The sequence below is a fragment of the Vombatus ursinus genome, unplaced genomic scaffold (assembly GCF_900497805.2).
Source record: "Vombatus ursinus unplaced genomic scaffold, bare-nosed wombat genome assembly UNPS02014841.1, whole genome shotgun sequence".
NCBI lineage: Eukaryota > Metazoa > Chordata > Mammalia > Diprotodontia > Vombatidae > Vombatus > Vombatus ursinus.
This window is the reverse complement of record NW_020954619.1, coordinates 33,485,863-33,505,140: the sequence shown is the minus strand read 5'-3', so window position 1 is coordinate 33,505,140 and position 19,278 is coordinate 33,485,863. Positions and strand designations below refer to the sequence as shown.

Sequence of the window (19,278 nt, the reverse complement as noted above, 5' to 3'; positions counted from 1 at the left end):
CTGAGAAAGAAATTGTCCTACCAGATTCCTTTTATGGAATAAATGTAATCCTAATATCTAAAGCAGGGAAGATAAAACATAGAAAGAGAATTATAGAATAGTGTCATTAATGCATATTGATTCAAAAATTTCAAATAAAATCTTATTAAATAGACTACAGTCAGGAAATCATTAGTTGGATGTATACCAGAGGTGCATAGATGGTTCAATAACCAATTAATAATATTAAAAATAAAAATCCCAAAGACATTATCATTCCAATAAATACAAAAAAATTCTTTTTTTTTTTTTTTTGGTGAGGCATTTGGGGTTAAGTGACTTGCCCAGGGTCACACAGCTAGTAAGTGTTAAGTGTCTGAGGCTGGATTTGAACTCAGGTCCTCCTGATTCCAAGGCCAGAGTTCTATTCACTGTGCCACCTCACTGCCCCCTCAACAAAATTCTTTAACAAAATACAAAACTCATTTACCCTAAAAACCCTACAAAATGAAGGCATAGAAGGACTTTTTTAAAAAATATATCTAAAACCAAAAATGAGCATCATATACACTGAAGAAACAATGGAACTTTTCTTAATAAATACTCCTCAATAAATACTTTCCTAATAAAGTATCCTCTCTGCTATTATTTGGGATAGTAATGAAAATTCTAGCAATAGATAAGAGTTAGAAAGGAATAAATTTAGATAGAGGATTTAAAATTATCCCCATTTTTTGATTATATGGTTGTTAGAAAATCTTGAGAAACCACTATATGCTAATGGAGATAATTAATAGCTTCAACAAATTTGCAGGCTACAAAATAAACCTTCAAAAATCTATAGCATTTGTATGGCAGCAAAATCCAAGAGGCAGTGAAACAAGGGTGTCCATTAACAACACTGTTATTCAATATGGTACTAGAAACATTAGCTTTAGCAATAACAGAAAAAAAAGAAATTGAAGGAATTAAAATAGTAAAGAAGAAACAAAGCTATCACTCTTTGCAGATGATATGATGCTATACCTAAGAGAATCCTAGAGAATCAAGAAAAAAAAACTACTTGAAATAATAAACAACTTTAGCAAAGTTTCAGGATACAAAATAAACCCACATAAATCATCAGCATTTCTATATATTACTTACAAAACCCAACAGCAAGAGATAGAAAGAGAAATTCCATTTAAAATTACTGTAGACCTCATAAAATATTTAGGAATCTACCTCCCAAAACAAACCCAGGAACTATATGAACACAATTACAAAACACTTTTCACACAAATAAAGTCAGATCTAAATAATTGGAAAAACATCAGTTGCTCATGGGTAGGCCAAGCTAATATAATAAAAATGACAATTCTGCCTAAATTAATTTACTTATTCAGTTCCATACCAATCAAACTACCAAAAAATTATTCTATAGAGCTAGAAAAAATAATAACAAGATTCATCTGGAAGAACAAAAGGTACAAAATATCAAGGGAACGAATGAAAAGAAATGCTAGGGAAGGTGGCCTAGTCATACCAGATCTTAAATTGTATTATAAAGCAGTAATCATCAAAACTACTTGGTACTGGCTAAGAAATAGAGTGGTGGATCAGTAGAATAGGTTAGATACACAAGACACAGTAGTCAATGACTATTGTAATCTATTGTTTGATAAACCCAAAGACCCCAGCTTCTGACATAAGAACTCACTATTTGACAAAAATTGCCAGGAAAACTGGAAAAAAGTTTGGTAGAAACTAGGCATAGAGCAAAATCTTACACCCTATACCAAAATAAAGTCAAAATGGGTACACAATTTAGATATAAAGGCTGATACTATAAGCAAACTGGGAGAGCAAGGAATAGTTTACCTGTCAGATTTATGGAAAACAGAAGAATGTATGAGCAAACAAGAGATAGAGAACATTATGAAATACAAAGTGGATAATTTTGATTACATTAAATTGAAAAGTTTTTGCACGAATAAAGTCAATCCAACCAACATTAGAATGGAAGCAGAAAGCTGGGAAACAATTTTTACAACCAATGTCTCTGACAAAGGCCTCATTTCTAAAATACATAGAGAACTGGAGCACCTAGGTGGTGGAGTCAGGAAGACCTGAGTTCAAATCTGACCTCAAACACTTGACACTTAATAGCTGTGTGACCCTGGGCAAGTCACTCAACCCCAATTGCCTCACCAAAAGAAAAATAAATAAATAAAAATAAAATAAAATATATAGAGAGCTGAGTCAAATTTATAAGACCATAAGTCATTCCCCAATTGATAAATGGTCAAAGGATATGAATGGGCAGTTTTCAGATGAAGAAATTAAAGCTATCTATAGTCATATGAAAAAATGCTCTAAATCACTTGCTTAGAGAAATGCAAATCAACAACCCTGAAGTACCACATCACATCTATCAGATTGTTGGAGAAGATGTGGGAAAATTGGAACACTAATGTATTGTTGGTGGAGTTGTGAACTGATCCAATCATTCTGGAGAGCAATTTGGAACTATGCCCAAAGTTCTATAAAACTGTAAACTCTTTGACCCAGTAATAGCACTTCTAGGACTGTATCCCAAAAAGATCTTAAAAAATGGGAGAAGGACCCACATGTACAAAAATGTTTATGGTAGCTCTTTTTTTGGTGGCTAAGAATTGGAAATTATGGGGACGTCCATCAATTGGGGAATGGCTGAACAAGTTGTTGTATATGAATGTGATGGCATACTGTTGTTCCATAAGAAATGATGAGCAGGTAGACTTCAGAAAAACCTGAAAAGACTTATATGTGCTGGTGCTAAGTAAAGTGAGCACAACCAGGAGAATATTATACACAGTAACAGCAACATTGTGCGATGACCAACTTTAATGGACTTAGCTCTTCTCAGCAATGTGAGTATATAAGACAACTCCAAATGACTCATAATGGGAAATGCTATCGATATGCAGAAAAAAAGAACTATGGAGTCTGAATACAGATCAAAGCATACTATTGCGCGCACTCTCTCTCTCTTTTTTCTTTTTTTTAGTTGTTGGTGTTTCTTCTTTCTCATGGTTTTTCCCATTCGTTTTAATTCTTCTTTACAATGTGACTAATGTGACAATGTGTTTAATATGAACATATATGTATAGCCTATATCAGATTACATGCTGTCTCGGGGAGGGTAAGAAAATTTAGAACTCAATCTTATGGAAGTGAATGTTGAAAACTAAAAATAAATAAATTAATTTTAAAAATTAGAGTGGTAAAAATACTATTACTAGGCATATAACCCAGGGAGGTCATTGAAAAGAAGAAAGTCCCCACAAATATAAAAATATTTATAGCAGAGCTTTTCTTTTTGTTTTAATAGAAAAGAACTGGAAACAAAGTAGATGCCCTTTGTCTGGGGAATGATTGATTGTGATACATGAATGTAATGAAATATAACTGTGATTTAAGAAATGATAAATATGGTGGATACAGAGATGCGTGGAAAAATACACACAAACCTATTCAGAGCCAATAGAATATACACCACTCCAACAGTGTGAAAGGAAAAAGCTACCACACACAAAACTTAAAAGTGAATATTGCAAAATTATGGAGAATAAACAGTTTGAAAGAAGAGATTTTTGCACCCCCATCCACTTGATCCATTTGAAGAGAGTGGAGGCCCACAAGTGTTATATGTTGCTCATATTTTCAGAATTTTTCAATGAATTGACCAGTTGTGCTTATTTTTCCCTCTTTTTCTTTTCTTTTAAGTTAGGCTTTCTGTTTAGAATATGAAACAGGTTGTTTCTTCTTTGGAAGCATCTCTTGGGTTTATGAATACCTTTCTAGAGAAAACATTGAGATAAGACATGGGTTGAAGTCCTGCTATGCCATCTATCTATCTATCCATCTGTCTTCTGTTTTTCTGTCTTCCTATCTCTTTATATTTATTAAGTTTTATTGGTGTTTTGTTTTTACATTACAAACATTCACTGATTACTCTCACTTAGTGAGAGGTCTCTTTAATAAAGTAATACAGTTAAATGAACATAATAACTCCATAGCTTCATAGCTGTTTTACCTTGAGCAAGTAATTTATTTAACTTTTCTGTTCTTTGGCTTTCCTCATCTCTAAAATGAGAGTAATAAAATGCCTCTTACCTCTCAAAGTTGTTGTAATAATACTGAGATTGTGTATGAGAAAGCTGAAAGTGCTACACTAATATAAGTTATTTTTCCCAACTGCAATATCTATCTACTTGATATAAGGTAAATGCAACTTTTTTTTCATTTCTTCCTACCCCATTTTATTGTTTATTCCTATTTCCATACTCTCTTCTTCCTCCCTTCTTAAGTTTTCTATTGGGGGAAACTAGGTGATTATGCTTACCTTAATACTTACTTTAATTATATTTTCAACAAGATTTTAGGTTAGGTATCTGGGTTCTATAATTCAACATTAAAATATGGTTCAACCATTCAACAAACATTTAGCATGTATCTTCTATATGTGGAACACTATACTAGGCAATAGGAGCACTATAAGAATTAGATTAGACACAGTTCCTACCCTTATGGTACTTGCATTCTAGAATGAGAGTAAGATAAAACCCATCACTATTATACATATTAGATAGTAAGTGCATTAAAGAGCTGTAAATCAAAAAGCTAAGTGAGGTCCAAAGGAGGAGAATGTTACTGATGGGTAAGGGGGAGAATAGTAGAGAGAAGACCAGAGAAAGATATATGGACTAAGTGATATTTGATATAACTTTAAAGGATGATTCTTTTCTTATTCTCTTCCTCTGGCTTTTAAAATTTATTGAATACTCATTAATTCCTTTCATTTAGCCAAGAGGAAAAAATTCTGATGCAGTATTTTCTGCATTAAGGAGATATGGTCAACATATTTTAAATGATACTTTAAAAATTTTATACTGCTATATATATAATATATATTATAATATAATGTATATACTGCTATATATTATATATAATAATATACTGCTATATGTATATAAATATATCATTTATATATGATTTTCAAATGAACCTTTTTTTAATTCCTAGGTGTCAGATTTAGTAATAATATTGAATTATGACAGAGCAGTGGAAGCTTTTGCAAAAGGTGGTAACCTTACACTTGGTGGGAATTTTACTGTGGCTGTTGGGCCTTTGGGAAGGTGAGTACCTTTAAAACATTCTTTTAAGGCCTGATGGTGTAAGTCTATATAACACATCATTGTGTTCTTCAGAAAGAAAATGCATAACACATAATAGGCACTTAAATGCTGGTTGTTTAACTTCCATGCACTATAATGACTTCTGAAGATTTATTGTTATTCAGTCATTTCAGTCATGAAACGAATCTTCCTGTTTCCATTTGGAGTTTTCTTGGCAAAGATACTGGTTGCTGTGCCCTTTCCCTCTCCAGATCACTGAAACTGTGGCTGACTGTTTTTTGTCTGTTTGTTTTTTGGTTATGGATTTTATTAGGATTTAAAGAATGTTTTCTTTAATAGCAAGGTGTGGTCTTTAGAAATTAAACTATATAGCCTGGGGCAGGGACGAGAAGGAAGAGGTAGAATAATTTGGAATTACTAAAATCAGTGATTTTGAAAACATCCTAAATGCTGTTTGTTTGAGGAGGACGTACATTATTAGTGAAGCTACACAAAAGGCTTCAAAGTTTCAACTCCTATGAAATATAAATTGGACTGTATTTGCAATATAGTTTACTGGAGAAATATTTTAAAATATACACTTTAGACATATTTTTCTTGATACTATCTAAAATTGTCTCAGTTGGTTTAATTGGGTTGTGTTCCTACCACTAAATCTCACTATTTCTTTTTGTCTTTAGCCCTTTTCCTTGTCTGGCTTCCAGACATATTGTCTTAAAGAAATAACTTCTACATTGAATTACCATAAAATAAGATACATAAATAGAAATAATCTTAGACTACAAAATCAGATTATTCTGGCCAAAAATATTCAAATTCTAATAATTATAGGCCAAAGTCATAGTCAGATCTATTCTATAAAATCTTCTGCTTTTTTAGGAATTTAGAAGGAAATGTTGCAATACGAAGCACAGCTGCTGTCTACACATATTGCAAGTCACGAGGTTTATTTGCTGGAGTATCTTTAGAAGGAAGCTACTTGATTGAAAGGAAAGAAACTAATCGAAAGTAAGTTCAAGCCGAACTATTTTGAATTAATTTGAAAAAAAAATATTGTGATACTGATGGAAATCATAGAAGAATTCTATTAAGCCTAGACAAATAGACATTTTTTAAAATGTCTATTTATAGTGTACCATTGTGGATGAAACAAAATGCCCCTAATTTTTAGGCTCACAGCAATGAATGTGGTCTATTTACTAAGATTACAAACAATCAATCAACCATTTATAAAGGATCTACTCTATGCCAGACACTGATATGTGCTCGAGATACCAAGATAGGACCAAATTCCCTGCCTTCCAAGAGCTTATATATTAATTGGAGAGACATTGTATAAATATACATGTATATACATTAGTATATGTAGAACACATATAAAGTAGTTATGAGGTAACCTTGAAGGGGAAGGCACTAACAGCTAAGGGCTCAGGAAAGGCTTTAACTTCTCTGGAAGGGCCAGAGTTTGGGAAAGGTCATTGAACTCTCTTCCTAGGAATGCATTTTTCCTTCATGTGTTGACACACATTGTCGTATTTGCTGACATTTTTCTTAAGGTTTCCAAGTGACCCATAGTCATGTACAATACAACCCAAGGCTACCAGTACCATCCTCAAGGGCCTAATCCTGTTGTGCCACTCTCTTGGCACCTGCCTTCTCTGTCATCTCTAAACCACTAAGACCAAGAGCCAAACTACAGGGGGCAGGCCACTCCCACTTCTGGCACAATAGCTTCCGTAGTCAGATGATCCTCTATGTCATCTGATTTACCCCCATGTCTCAAATGAATTTGACCTAGGCTTAACAATTCCTAGTTTTGACTCAGACCTTCAAATTTTAGTTTCCTTATCCATAAAATGGTGGAATAAGAACAGATGATCTTTAACATCCTTTCTAGCTCTAATTCCTATGATCTTGATGAAGAAGGTCCTGTCCCAAGGAATTTACAGAGACATACACAGATGAGCTAGGGCCAATACACATAATAATAATGATGATACAAAATAGAGTATGATAATTTAAGAGCTACAAAATGATGTAAAAGAAGTGGAAAGATTGCTTATAGCTGATAATATCTTAATAAGAACTTAACAGTACAAGGAAAAATTCTATTCTGCCAGGATGTGGCCTCATCACTATATTCTATCAAAACCAGTGGGATTTTATTTTAAATTTAAATATGTTTGAATGCATATATATTTCCCTTTCTCATATATGTGTACATAATCATATATAAATGTATGTATTATATGTATATATGTATACATACATACAGACAGCTAGGTGTCATGGTAAATTGAGGGCCCGGCTTGGAGTCAGGAAGACCTTAGTTCAAATTCACCTTCAGACACTTACTAGCTGTGTGGCCTTGGGCAAGTTATTTAACCTTTGACTCAGTTTCTTCATTTGCAAAATAAGAATAATAATAACACCTACCTCCTGGGGTTGTTATGAGGGTTAAATAAGATAAAAATTGTAAGTACTATATAAATGTTAATTATTATTATTATTATGTATACATATTCTTATACAAAAATATAACTATATAAACGTATATGTTTAGAGGCAACTTGGTGTAGGGAAAAACAGCTAGCCTCAAAAGCTTCGAAAAACTTGAGTTCAAATCCCATCTCTGACATGAATTAAGTTTGTGACTTGGACCAAGTGCTTTAGTCATTCCTCTAAGACTGTAATTTGCAAAGAAGTTTCTGACTTGTATTGGTAGAGGAAGTTTCCTCATCTGTGGGCCCCCTATACCAATGAAATCACAGATCTAGTCCCTATCTCTTTCTCTCTCTCTCCCTCTCTCTCTCTCTCTCTCAAAAACACACAAACACACACACACACATTTTAAAGAACTGATACCTGAATGAGAATCTCTCTACAATATGCCTGATAAGTAGTCTTCATATAATTTATGAAAAATAAAAGATTAAGAAATACTATATCATTTTATAGTGTGGTAAAGGAATGATCAAATTTAACAACTACAACCACAGCTGTACATAAGATTTAATTACTCCAAACAAAGAGAAACAGTTACAGAATGGATTAAAAAGCATAACTCAAAAATATATTCCCAATAAGAAGCTTACCTGAGACAGAGAGAGATATATAAATTTAAAAATTTATTTAGTATTTTATTTTTCCTCAGCTACATGTAAAAACGATTTTTAACATTCACTATTAAAACTTTGAGTTCCAAATTCTCTCCCTTCCTTGCTCACCACCTCCACCCTCATTGCAAACAGTTCGATATGTTAGTCATGTGTAAGTCATGCAAAACATTTCCATAATAGTCATGTTGTGAAAGAAAACATAGAACCCCCCCCCAAAAAAAAACAAGTAAAAAACCAAAAGTATGCTTCAATCTGTATTCATACACCATCAGTTCTTTCTCTGGGGATGGTTAGCATTTTTCATTGTAAGTCCTTCAGAGTTGTCTTGGATCATTGTGTTGCTGAGAAAAGCTAAGTCATTCACAGCTATTATTTAACCTAAGAGTGCTCTAGGAAACTCTCTAAAACTAAGTCGCAGAGACACTGCTAGCCTGCTTTTGTAAAGGGAGTTTTCTCATCCAGAAATTCCCTATATTGATGAAATTAAAGGTCCAGGCTTGTATCTTTACATTATTTAAAAAATAAATAAATAAAATATAGTAAAATGAAAAAGTATGATTTAGTTGGAAATATTTTTTTACTTAGAATGCAAGATTAAATTTGTTCTAGACGAATACTTCTATTTTATCATAGTAAGTCATCATCAAAAATTTTTAAAAAGTAATTATTGTTAGAGACAGGAAAAGCCTTTGATGAGATATATTATGTAATTGATATGTTCTTAAACTTCTAAACATAGTAATAGAAAAACTAACATGATTTTTAAAAAAGTATTTATCTTAATAAAAGGTCCACATTTTATTTAATAGAGAAACACTGGAGGTTTTCTCACTGAGAAAAGGGGTAAAGGAAGTCTCTCTATTCTCACCATTATTTGACATAGCTCTAGAAATAAAAAGGCACATCAATAAGTCAAGATATCTCTAAGTGAGACAAAGAAGAACAAAATGTCCTTGCTTTCATTTAGTGGATAATTTTGCAAATTTCTGATTATTTAAAGTGTCAAAGTCTTACCTAAAGGAATTTTTTCTTTCCAATAATGTATTTTCTTTATATGCTGAAAGTATAAGCTTTTTTGTCCCTAAATTGTAATAGCTAATGGAAGTGTTTAACTCTTCAATTAAATCAGTAAATATTCATTGAGCACCTTCTGTTTGTCAGACACAATTGAGTAGTTTGGATACAGATTTCTGTGAAGTAGTCCCTTATCCTTAATTGATTTAAAGTTTTCTGTACAAATAAGGCATAATTAAGAAGGGCTTATTTGCTTAAAATATATAAAATCAGAATGTAGGGAACATTTATATCTGAGGAAATCATAATTGTTTTCTATACATTAATATATTGCCAATCCAAAGACTTTATTTTTCTTCTATTTTTTTCATTCTTTTGATTTTATTGATTATTTCTTGATGTCTCATAAAGTCATGAGCTTCCACTTGCCTAATTCTAACTTTTAAGGAATTATTTTCTTCAGTGAGCTTTTGTACCTCCTTTATCATTTGTACACTTCTACTTTTTAAAGAGTTCTTTTCCGTGAATTTTTGTATATCTTTTTCCACTTGGTCAATTCTGCTTTTCAAGGCATTCTTCTCTTCATTGGATTTTTGTGCCTCTTTTTATCATTTGGCCTGTTCTGTTTTTTAAGGTGTTATTTTCTTCAGCCTATATCAAGCTTTTTATTGACTCTTTTTTCATGATTTTCTTATATCACTCTGCTTTTTCCCCAATTTTTCTTCTACCTCTCTTACTTGATTTTTAAAAATCTTTTTGAGCTCTTCCATGTTCTGATACCAATCCATATTTTTCTTTGAGGCTTTGGATGTAGGAGTTTTGACTTTGTTTTATTATTCTGATTATGTGTTTTGATCTTCCTTGTCACCATAGTAACTTTCTATGGTCAGAATTTTTTTTCTGTTGTTTGCTCATTTTCCTGTCTATTTCTTGACTTTTAACTCTATGCTTAAGTGGGGTTCTGCTTCCCAAGTGGAGGGGGGCACTGTCCCAAGCTTCAGGTTTTTTGTGCAGCTGTTTTCAGAGGTAATTCTGGAGTCTTGTGTTTGGCTCTTCCAAGACAGTATGATCTAGGGAGAGGTGTGTTTACTACTCTCCTATACTATGCACTGGTTTGTGAGTGGCCACAAACACCCCTTTTCACCGTGGAACTGTGATCAATGTCTCTGCTCCCCTGTAGCTGCAAGCTGCTTGGGTACTAGGGCTCCTCCTCACATTGGGACTAGGACCAAGGACTGTGATCCAGATTCAAGTATAAGCAATGCAACAGAGTCCTGCCCCTGGTGGTGCCAGCAAAAAGACCCCTGTAATTTTCTTCTGACCAGTATTCTTTGCCATCTGTGGGCTGAGAGGTCTGGAAACTGTTACTGTTGCAACTTAATTCAGTCACCCAAGGCCTGCTGGTTTGTGAGGCTGGGTCTGCACTGGCTTGGCCTGAGCTGAACTGCACTCCTCTCTCATCCTAGTGCATCAGACCTTTCCTGCCAACCTAAGTTGTCTTGGGCTGGAAAATTGTTTTACTTTTTGTGGGTTCTACTGCTTGAGAATTTATTTAGAGTAATTATTTGAAGGTACTTGGAGGGGTTTGGGGGAGAGCTCAGGTGAATCTCTGCCTTTATTCTGCCATCTTGGCTCCACCCCCAATTCAGAGACCTTCAAAGAAATTGTGGATCCTAGGCAGAGCAGTGCAAAAGAAAAATATTTTTAACCATTGCTACAATCCTAAGGGGTCCAAGAAATCTTTTATTCTCTGATTTTCCTTGTTAGGTTTTACTGTCAGGACATTCGTGCCAGTGACATTTTATTCGGAAACATACCACCTCCAGCTCAAACAGAAGAACTTTATGAAATTCTTGATTCATTTACTGAGAAATATGAAAATGAAGAACAACGAATTAATGAAAGGAAAGCAGCAAGGGAACATAGAAAGGCATGTATGAAATTTGCTTTTTTCTACTGCTTTAATCTACTCCAATAGGAAGTTTCTGTTTGCTGGAGGTTTCTTTCCCTTGGCATGGGATTCTTAAGAGCACAATAAATTTTCCTTAGTAATATCATTTACATAAATTTTTTATAAAAATGCTGTATCATGATGACATTTCCTCTGGAAAAATAAAAGATCTAAGGGTAGACATAGTTGGAAAGTGCTTTCCTTTGACATGGTAAACTTGGAAAAACACATCTCAGTATTTATTTAAAGAATAGGATGATATTTTGCATTATTTTAAAATTCTAAAATAGAAAAAATGTAAAGAGCTATAAACAGAAATGAAAGTAGTTTGCCTGAAATTATACATTTCAATGCTAGAATTGTACTTGGTAAAAGCTGGCTTTTAGAATTAGGAAAGCATGACTTTCTCCTCCTCCCAAACTCTGGAGCCACAAACCTACTAGGGAAAGTGGCTAATGAATTATTTCTCATTCTTCTAGGCACTCTGCACAATCATTTTAAGGAAAAGGTTTAATATACTCACAAGCCAAATTCAGGTTTTATAATAGTGTACTTTTCTCCTTCTCAGGCTGAAGGCATACCTCTCAGACCATCCTCCAGGCCAAAAAAACCACCTACATCTCTCCGGCCAAACCCAGATTCACAAGGTAAATTAGGTTGTTGGAATTCAAAAGTAATTTCATTAAAAAAAAAAAACTTCTAAGAAATTAAGGCACTCTGATCAGTTCTTAGGATCATGTTGGAGAATTTCTGAGGGAAAAAAAAGAAATTTATATCTAACATGTATACATTCCACTGATATTATTTATTTATGGATATGGCTAGATGTGTCTACTCTCATTCATATGATGTATCATCATTTCACTTAGAGCCTTGGTAATATGGTTTTTCTCATTTATCTTGGTAATGTCCACAAAAGATGCGAACCTATTGCCTAAACCAATATTTTTCAGGAAAGAACTTCCTCAAACATTAGACCTCATTTAAAATAAAATGGACTGCTGCACTGTACAAGAATTTTTCAGGTCTAGATGACCACTTTTCAGGGATGTTATAGAGTATTTCTATTCAAGTATAAATCAGATTATATGACCTCTGAGGTTCCTTCCAACTATGAAATTGTGATTCCCTTTCCTCACTTTCTCTCCCTAAATCTTCCCTTCATCAAAATCAAGTTCTCTGACTCCAAATCTCTTTTTATGGACATCTTGTTTTGTCCCTTAGTGCCACTCAGTGTGATTTATTATCATCTTTGTCCTCAATATCATCATTACTTCATGGTTCTATGTATCCAACTACCATTTTCTGATCATCACATGTTCCTAGTAGTCCATAAGGCATCCTCGTATAGTCTTGGGTTTGCCCCCTCCCCAAATTCATTAAAATTTGTTATCTGCCTCATTTCTGTGGCTCATTACTGGGACTAGGTCCTCGTTGAACCTTGAAGTTTCAAGCATATGCTGTACCAAGTGTTGCTATACTTTTAAAGCATTTGCTTCAACAAAGTCAAGGGACCTGCATTTCTACTGTTCATATTGAGTTTGTAGCCAAATGCTTTCCCTGCAGTGCACGTATTGTAAACTAACCTGCTTTGTACATTTATTTTCTCTACAGGTAACAGTAATGCCCATAAACTTTATCCAGAACTTCCCTGTTATCAGGACGCTGTTGGTAAATAATTTCTCATTTAAAACAATGCCAGTATAGCTATTCAGAGTGTTAGGTGACAGTGTGGGTGGAGTGTTAGGCTTGGAATCAGGAGAACCTGAATTCAAATCTGACTTCAGTCACCTACTAGCTGTGTGACCCTGGGGAGGTCACTTAAGCTTTCTTTGCCTCTGTTTCCTCATTGATAAAATGAGAATAATAGCAGCTTCATCCCAGGGTTGTTGTGAGGATCAAATGAGATAATAATTTGTAAAACATATAGCACACTATTGGGTACATAGTAAGCACTATATAAATGCTAGTTATTATTATGTTATTATTGTTATTACATGTTATATGTGATAACAATGGATTCGAGTGACTTTCTTCATGTTTTTTATAGCGTGAAATGTATTTACCTCATATTGAACAATACTTATGAAACATAAAAGCTTGTGTTAATCTGCTAACCTTTATTCTTTAGGGAAAATGAGACTGGCTATGGAAACCTAAAGAGGGGTGTGTGTGTGTGTGTGTGTGTGTGTGTGTGTGTGTGTGTGTGTATACTCATGCATACACACACACACACATTCTTGTACCAGCAACACCTAAGCAACAATACCGGAGAATAGAGATTAAGTGTTATTTATTCCAACAGAGCTCAGGTGATATTTGTAGTATTCATATGTTATCTTTTGCATAGTGATCTTTACAATTTAAAATTTACAATTTCTAGAGACTTCCTATCCAGAAAGTGATGGGACTGATATGCTTACAGCGTATTTTGATTACAAATTAAAATGTACTCCAGAAAATGAAGAGAAATAAATAAACTTGTTCCAGCTACATTGAGAGGCATTGCAACCAATCAATCTATCAATAAGTATTTATTAATCCCCTGCTATGTGCCAAGTATTCTGTTAAGTTCTGTCCTGCATAAGGGTAGCAATTATCCAGCTTGCACTCTGCCCTGGTTCAAGCACAACTGGAGTTCTGTGTTCAGTTGTGAGTGCCGTATTTTCAAAATTACACTGACAAAGGGAAGGGTGTCAAAGATAATGACCAGGACTATGAGGAGCCAAGGGATAATGACAAGTGAGGATAGGGTGAAGGAACTGAGGAGACAGTGCTTAGTGAATAGAAGATTTGAGGGAATCATATGATATTTGTCTTTAAGCATTTAAGGGGCTGTCACATGGCAGAGGGAATAGACTTGTTCTGTTTAGCCCCAAAGGCCAGAATTGGGAATAGTTGGTGAAAATGGCAAGGAGGCATATATATTTCAGCTTGATCTTCTTAGGAAGAAAAAAACAATTAGAGGTATAGTATCCAGATGTAGAGTGGGTTGTCTCTCATTCTCTTCTTCCTGGTCTTCAAGCTAAGGCTAAACTCACAACTTTTCAGATAGTTTGTAGTAGAAATTCTTTTGTAGATATAGGTTGATTTAGATGAAGGATGTCAAACACCTTACGGCCCACAAAACAATATTACTCAATGTGGTCCAAACTAGTTTAAAATGTAATTGTGAAATATTTAACAAAATAAATAAAAATACAATAAAACAAATATAATGTTAATAGGTGATAAAATATACATAATTTTAATAGGTGGTTTCTAAGTCCATATATGGCCCATAGGGATCATTATGTACAGTTTAGTGGCCCCCATTTCTATTTGAGTTTGATGCCACTGCTCTAGATGGCCACTAAGGAGCCTTCCAACTCTGAAGTTCTGTGATTCTGTGAAACATTTGCTAAAAAAAAAAATTGATGTTGGGTTTTTAAGCACCAGTGAGTTTTATTTATTCCATTATGGAAATATACATAAACACATACATACACATAAATGAAAATATTTCATTGTATCTTTCATATTCAGAAACAAACTCCACATAAAGTTCTATTTCATAAAGTCTTGTTTTGTCATGATTTCTCCACGACAAGTTAATTCTTTCAATCTGGCCTTCCATGTCATGGACTCTTTTGGCTGTTGGGTGAAGCCTGTGGACTCCTCAGAAAAATATGTCCAAGTACATCCTACATACATAGGATTCAAGTCATAGCCCTGACACTTAATACTTATGTGATCTTAGGCAAGTGTCCAGGTCTTGGTTTCCTTATTTGTAAAAGGAGGAAGTTGAACTAGATTACCTCTAAGTAGGACTCCCAGCTCTAAATATATGATACTATGATTTTATTATTATTGTTGTTATTATTAATGAGGCCTTTTTCTAAGTGTTGTATTATGGCGATTGAGATTTCAGACAGCATATTTGTGTTAGGAAGGATGTCTGCAAGAGTTTATTCCCTGGGAAACTTTAAGTAGTTTAAGCCACAGTGAACCAGAATATTAGTTTAGGCTAGTAATTCTCTACTCTTCTCACTATGTTGATTGGTGAAATTCTTACAATATTTCATCTAACATATGACTCCATAAGCAAGCCATGTGCAAATTTACACATGGGCTAAATCAAGCTGAATCCATCAAGAAAGCAAATTCCCTTCTAGGAGTCAATGAAAATAAAGTACACCTTGGGACCCAGGCTCACTAATCTGTGCTGCTGGGTAGCCTTGCCAATCAGAATATACTGATTGGAATTTGACTCTGTGTCTCATTAAGGCTAGCCATGACTTAGGCAAAGAAAAATAAGCTCTTCTAATTAACCTTGAATATAATGGTAAGATTGGCAAATTGTTCAAAGGATCACTCAAATCTTTTACAAGCAGAGAAAGATAAAATGGAATGGGACATATTGCTTGGGTGGCAGCTAGATTAAAGAAGCCAATAATTTATTATCCTCAGAACTTTATCTTCAGATAGATAGGTAGATAGATAGAGATATATCAAAAGGATTTCTTCAGTTCTCATTTAACTTTCTTCTATTATTAGCATCATCCTTCCATTCTCCAGGTTAATGTAGACTCTATTCCTTGAGTCACTTCTCATAAGGCATACTTCTTAAACTTTCCATCATCCTATCCAAGTAGTCTAAATAATGCTTCACATGCATAGTTAAAATGAACATAAAATGTCCATAAAGTCCCCACCAATAATGAATTGAGGGTGGGGGATGGGGTAGGAGGAGGACTGACCACAAGCAACTTCTTATGTTGCTCACATAGTAACTCTTGAAATAAAGAGTAACATGTCATTAGCTTATTGGATTATAGATTAAGACATGAAAGGAACCTGAGAGTCAATCTAATCCAATCCAGTCATTTCACAAATGAGAAAACTGAGGTCCCAAAAGATTAAATAACTTTCCCAAGGTCACAGAGGCAGGATTTGAGCCCAGGTCCTCTGAATCCAAAACACTATAACACTGCCTCTCTCTGAGCTCTAAATTCATCATGACCTTCACCAAGGGTGGAGGTAAGAAGGAAAAGCATTCCAAGCATGGGAGACAGCCAATGAAAATGGACAGAATTAGGAAATGAAATGCCATGTGTAAGGAACACAAATAAGGTCAGGGTCACTAGATCATAGAATACATGGAGGAGAGGAAAATATAAGAAAAATTGGAAAGGTATGAAGATACTAAGTTAAAAGGGGCTTTAAATGCCAAATAAGATTTTATGTTTAATCCTGGAGATAATAGAAAACCACTGGAATTTGAGTAGGGGGAGGTGGGGCATTATCAAATTTGTGTTTTAGAAAAATCACTTTGGCTGCTAAATGACAGATGGAGTAGAGTAGGAAGAGAATTGAAACAGAAAGAGTAATCTGAAAAGTATTGTTGTAGTCCAGGTGAATCATGATGAGGACATGTATGAGCATGGCAGTTATGTGAGTATAGTGAAGAAGACATATATAAAAGATTGTAAAAGTCAAAACAAAACCCTGCAACTGATTAAATATGTGGGGTGCTGTGATTGAGTGAGGAGCTGGGAATAACAATGGTTTTCTCTACTTCAAATTCAGTAATCTACTACCCCTTTCTTGGTTACTGCTAGGAATCAAAATGGCTTGTGAAGGTGGTACTTGATTTCTCTAATATACACCAAGCAAATGAAGCTGCTTTAAGCCCTGTATTCCTTCTGAACAACTGGGATTGTTCTAGGGGTTGGTATACCTTTCCTTAACTTCCAGGAGCAATCAAATGCTACTCAGTCTATATAATGTGTGGTTACACATTTGAATCATCCCAAACTATACTTGTCTCTACTCAGAGTTTTGCATTTGAGTGGAATCTCTTCTCTAGACACAACCTTCTATTTTCACTGGAGATTAACCCCGAGCAGCCACATTCAAATGATCTGCTGGATCTCTGAACAATGATGCACTTAAGTCCAAAGGAAATGAGCCAAATCTATGTTATTCTTTTTACTGCCAATTTGGAGATCTTAAGAAAAGACTTTTAATACTGATTATTAATAAAATTATAATAGTTCATCAAGTCCCCAAATGTTCTCTGTTTCTATCTTGGAGCCAATTCATTTCTATTTAGTCTAACAGCCGAACACTTTGCGTTCTGTGAATGAAACTAAGAACACACACACACACACACACACACACACACACACACACGCATATTGATTTCATCTCTTACCTGAAAAATATTAGATTGCTATACTATTGAAACAATAAGAAAAAAGCTTAGGAGACAGGGAACTTTGGATTTAAACCTTCATCCTTTGAAACAGAAGGAGAGAGAGAGGAAAAAGTAAAAGAGGAGACATATCACTAGCTGCTTGGATTCTTAGCAAGGGAAATGTCCACAAATTATTGAGTTTGTTTACCACTGTCTTGTCTGTATATGGTAGGAGAGAACCTTTGCCATTTTGAAGCCTGGGTGCGCTGTTCTATGCCTCTGGCATCTATCCGTCCACCCATCCCTCTATCCAGTCATGTCTCCCCAAACCCCTAATGCAAATCTGTTCAAAAGCCTGCTGTCCTTTTATCTTGTTTTGTAACTTATGCTGGGCAGAGGGGAGAAACTACCAGCCCCTAGATGTTCAGTAAGGGAATACATTCCTTTATCTTGTCCCATCCAAATACCTATTACAACAAGCAGCAAAACAATGCACAATAAGTGTGGAAAGGTAATCTTGAGCCAAATTATGAAGGACTTAAGGGAGAGTCACTGGAGCTTTTGGTAGTAGAATTTTTATCTGCAGCAGTTCTCAAAGACCATCTTGTAAGTAATGGGAGAATTTTGATTAGAATTATGTTATGTACTACTGGTAAATTCCAGGACTCCAAAAGAGCGAAGTTATGTCCACAGACCTGTAATTTTTTTCCCCCCTCGGGAATGTGTTGTCTTTTTTGTGTGGTCAGAGAACTAGTAGAAGTTTGACCATAATTGGGAAGAATGATACTGAAACCAAAGAGTACTATTAAAGGAAAAAGCTTCAAAAGTAGTTAATTGATGAGCCCAGAGCAGAAGAATCCTAAACCGTGACTACAAAATGGATATTTTAGCAACCCCTTTCCTCTACTCACAAAAAACAAAAACATCCATTTTTTTTCTCCTCATTTTAGGTAGTTCAAGTCAGCCGGTAGAAGTGACAGCACTGTACTCTTTTGAAGGGCAGCAGCCAGGAGATTTGAAATTCAAAGTTGGAGACCGGATCACTGTAATATCCAAAACAAATTCACATTTTGATTGGTGGGAAGGAAGACTTCGAGGTCAAACTGGCATTTTTCCAGCCAATTACGTTTCACTGGATTAAGCATTATTCATTTCTTTTTTCTTTAGCAAAATTAATAAGTAAAAAGGTGTCACTATCATGCTAAGAAGACTAACCATTTATGAACTATTTTATAACAAGTTGGGAAAACTATATGTAAATATGTGCCTTTTTCCTTTTCATTCAAGTATATGAAAATAATATATGTATATATTTCTATAGAAGAATTAACATTAAAGATGTATCTATCTAAATATGTGTACTGATTTTTAAATTAAGTTTTAATTGATATCTTCTCTTTCTTACAACATCATAGTTATCCCAAGTATCCCTCCACCTCCTCTTCCCAGAGAGCCATCTCATATAATTTTTAGAGAGGAAAAAAAAATCAACACAGCTGATCAATACATTTCAATACATTGGAACAGTATGAAAACGTGTAACACTTGTGACCTCCCACCTTCAGAAAGGGTGCTTTTGGAGTGTCCTGTCACATATCTTCAATTTAATCCTGCTTGATCTTTTAAATTTTATAACTTTTACTTTTGGTTTTTTGATGTGTAGTTGTTCTTTCCATTTACATTATAGTTTCTGTGTATATTGTTTCCTTGGCTCTTCTTACTTAAGTCTGCATTAGTTCATATAGATCTTTTCATGCTTCTCTGTATTCATCAGATCCATTTCTTAGAGCACAGTAATATTTCATTACATGGTGGACCATCCTAACCTTTATCTGAGAAATTTGATACAAAGATTTTTTCCCCATTTGACTGCTTCTT

At 34.4% G+C, this 19,278-nt stretch overlaps 1 protein-coding gene across 3 annotated transcripts in view; it reads left to right on the top strand.

Moving 5' to 3' along the window:
• The window catches only part of SH3YL1 (SH3 and SYLF domain containing 1), a 59,745-nt gene extending 41,051 nt beyond the window's left edge, over positions 1–18,694 (top strand). For 2 of the 3 annotated variants that reach the window (XM_027840379.1, XM_027840382.1), the window contains exons 5-10: positions 5,026–5,138; positions 6,018–6,146; positions 11,039–11,201; positions 11,791–11,869; positions 12,837–12,893; positions 18,351–18,694. In XM_027840379.1, coding sequence (XP_027696180.1) covers positions 5,026–5,138; positions 6,018–6,146; positions 11,039–11,201; positions 11,791–11,869; positions 12,837–12,893; positions 18,351–18,541 — 732 coding nt within the window. In that variant the 3' untranslated portion in view covers positions 18,542–18,694. The remainder of the gene's footprint in view (positions 1–5,025; positions 5,139–6,017; positions 6,147–11,038; positions 11,202–11,790; positions 11,870–12,836; positions 12,894–18,350) is intronic. The other variant, XM_027840380.1, reaches the window with a different exon arrangement.
• The last annotated feature ends 584 nt before the right edge of the window (positions 18,695–19,278 follow it).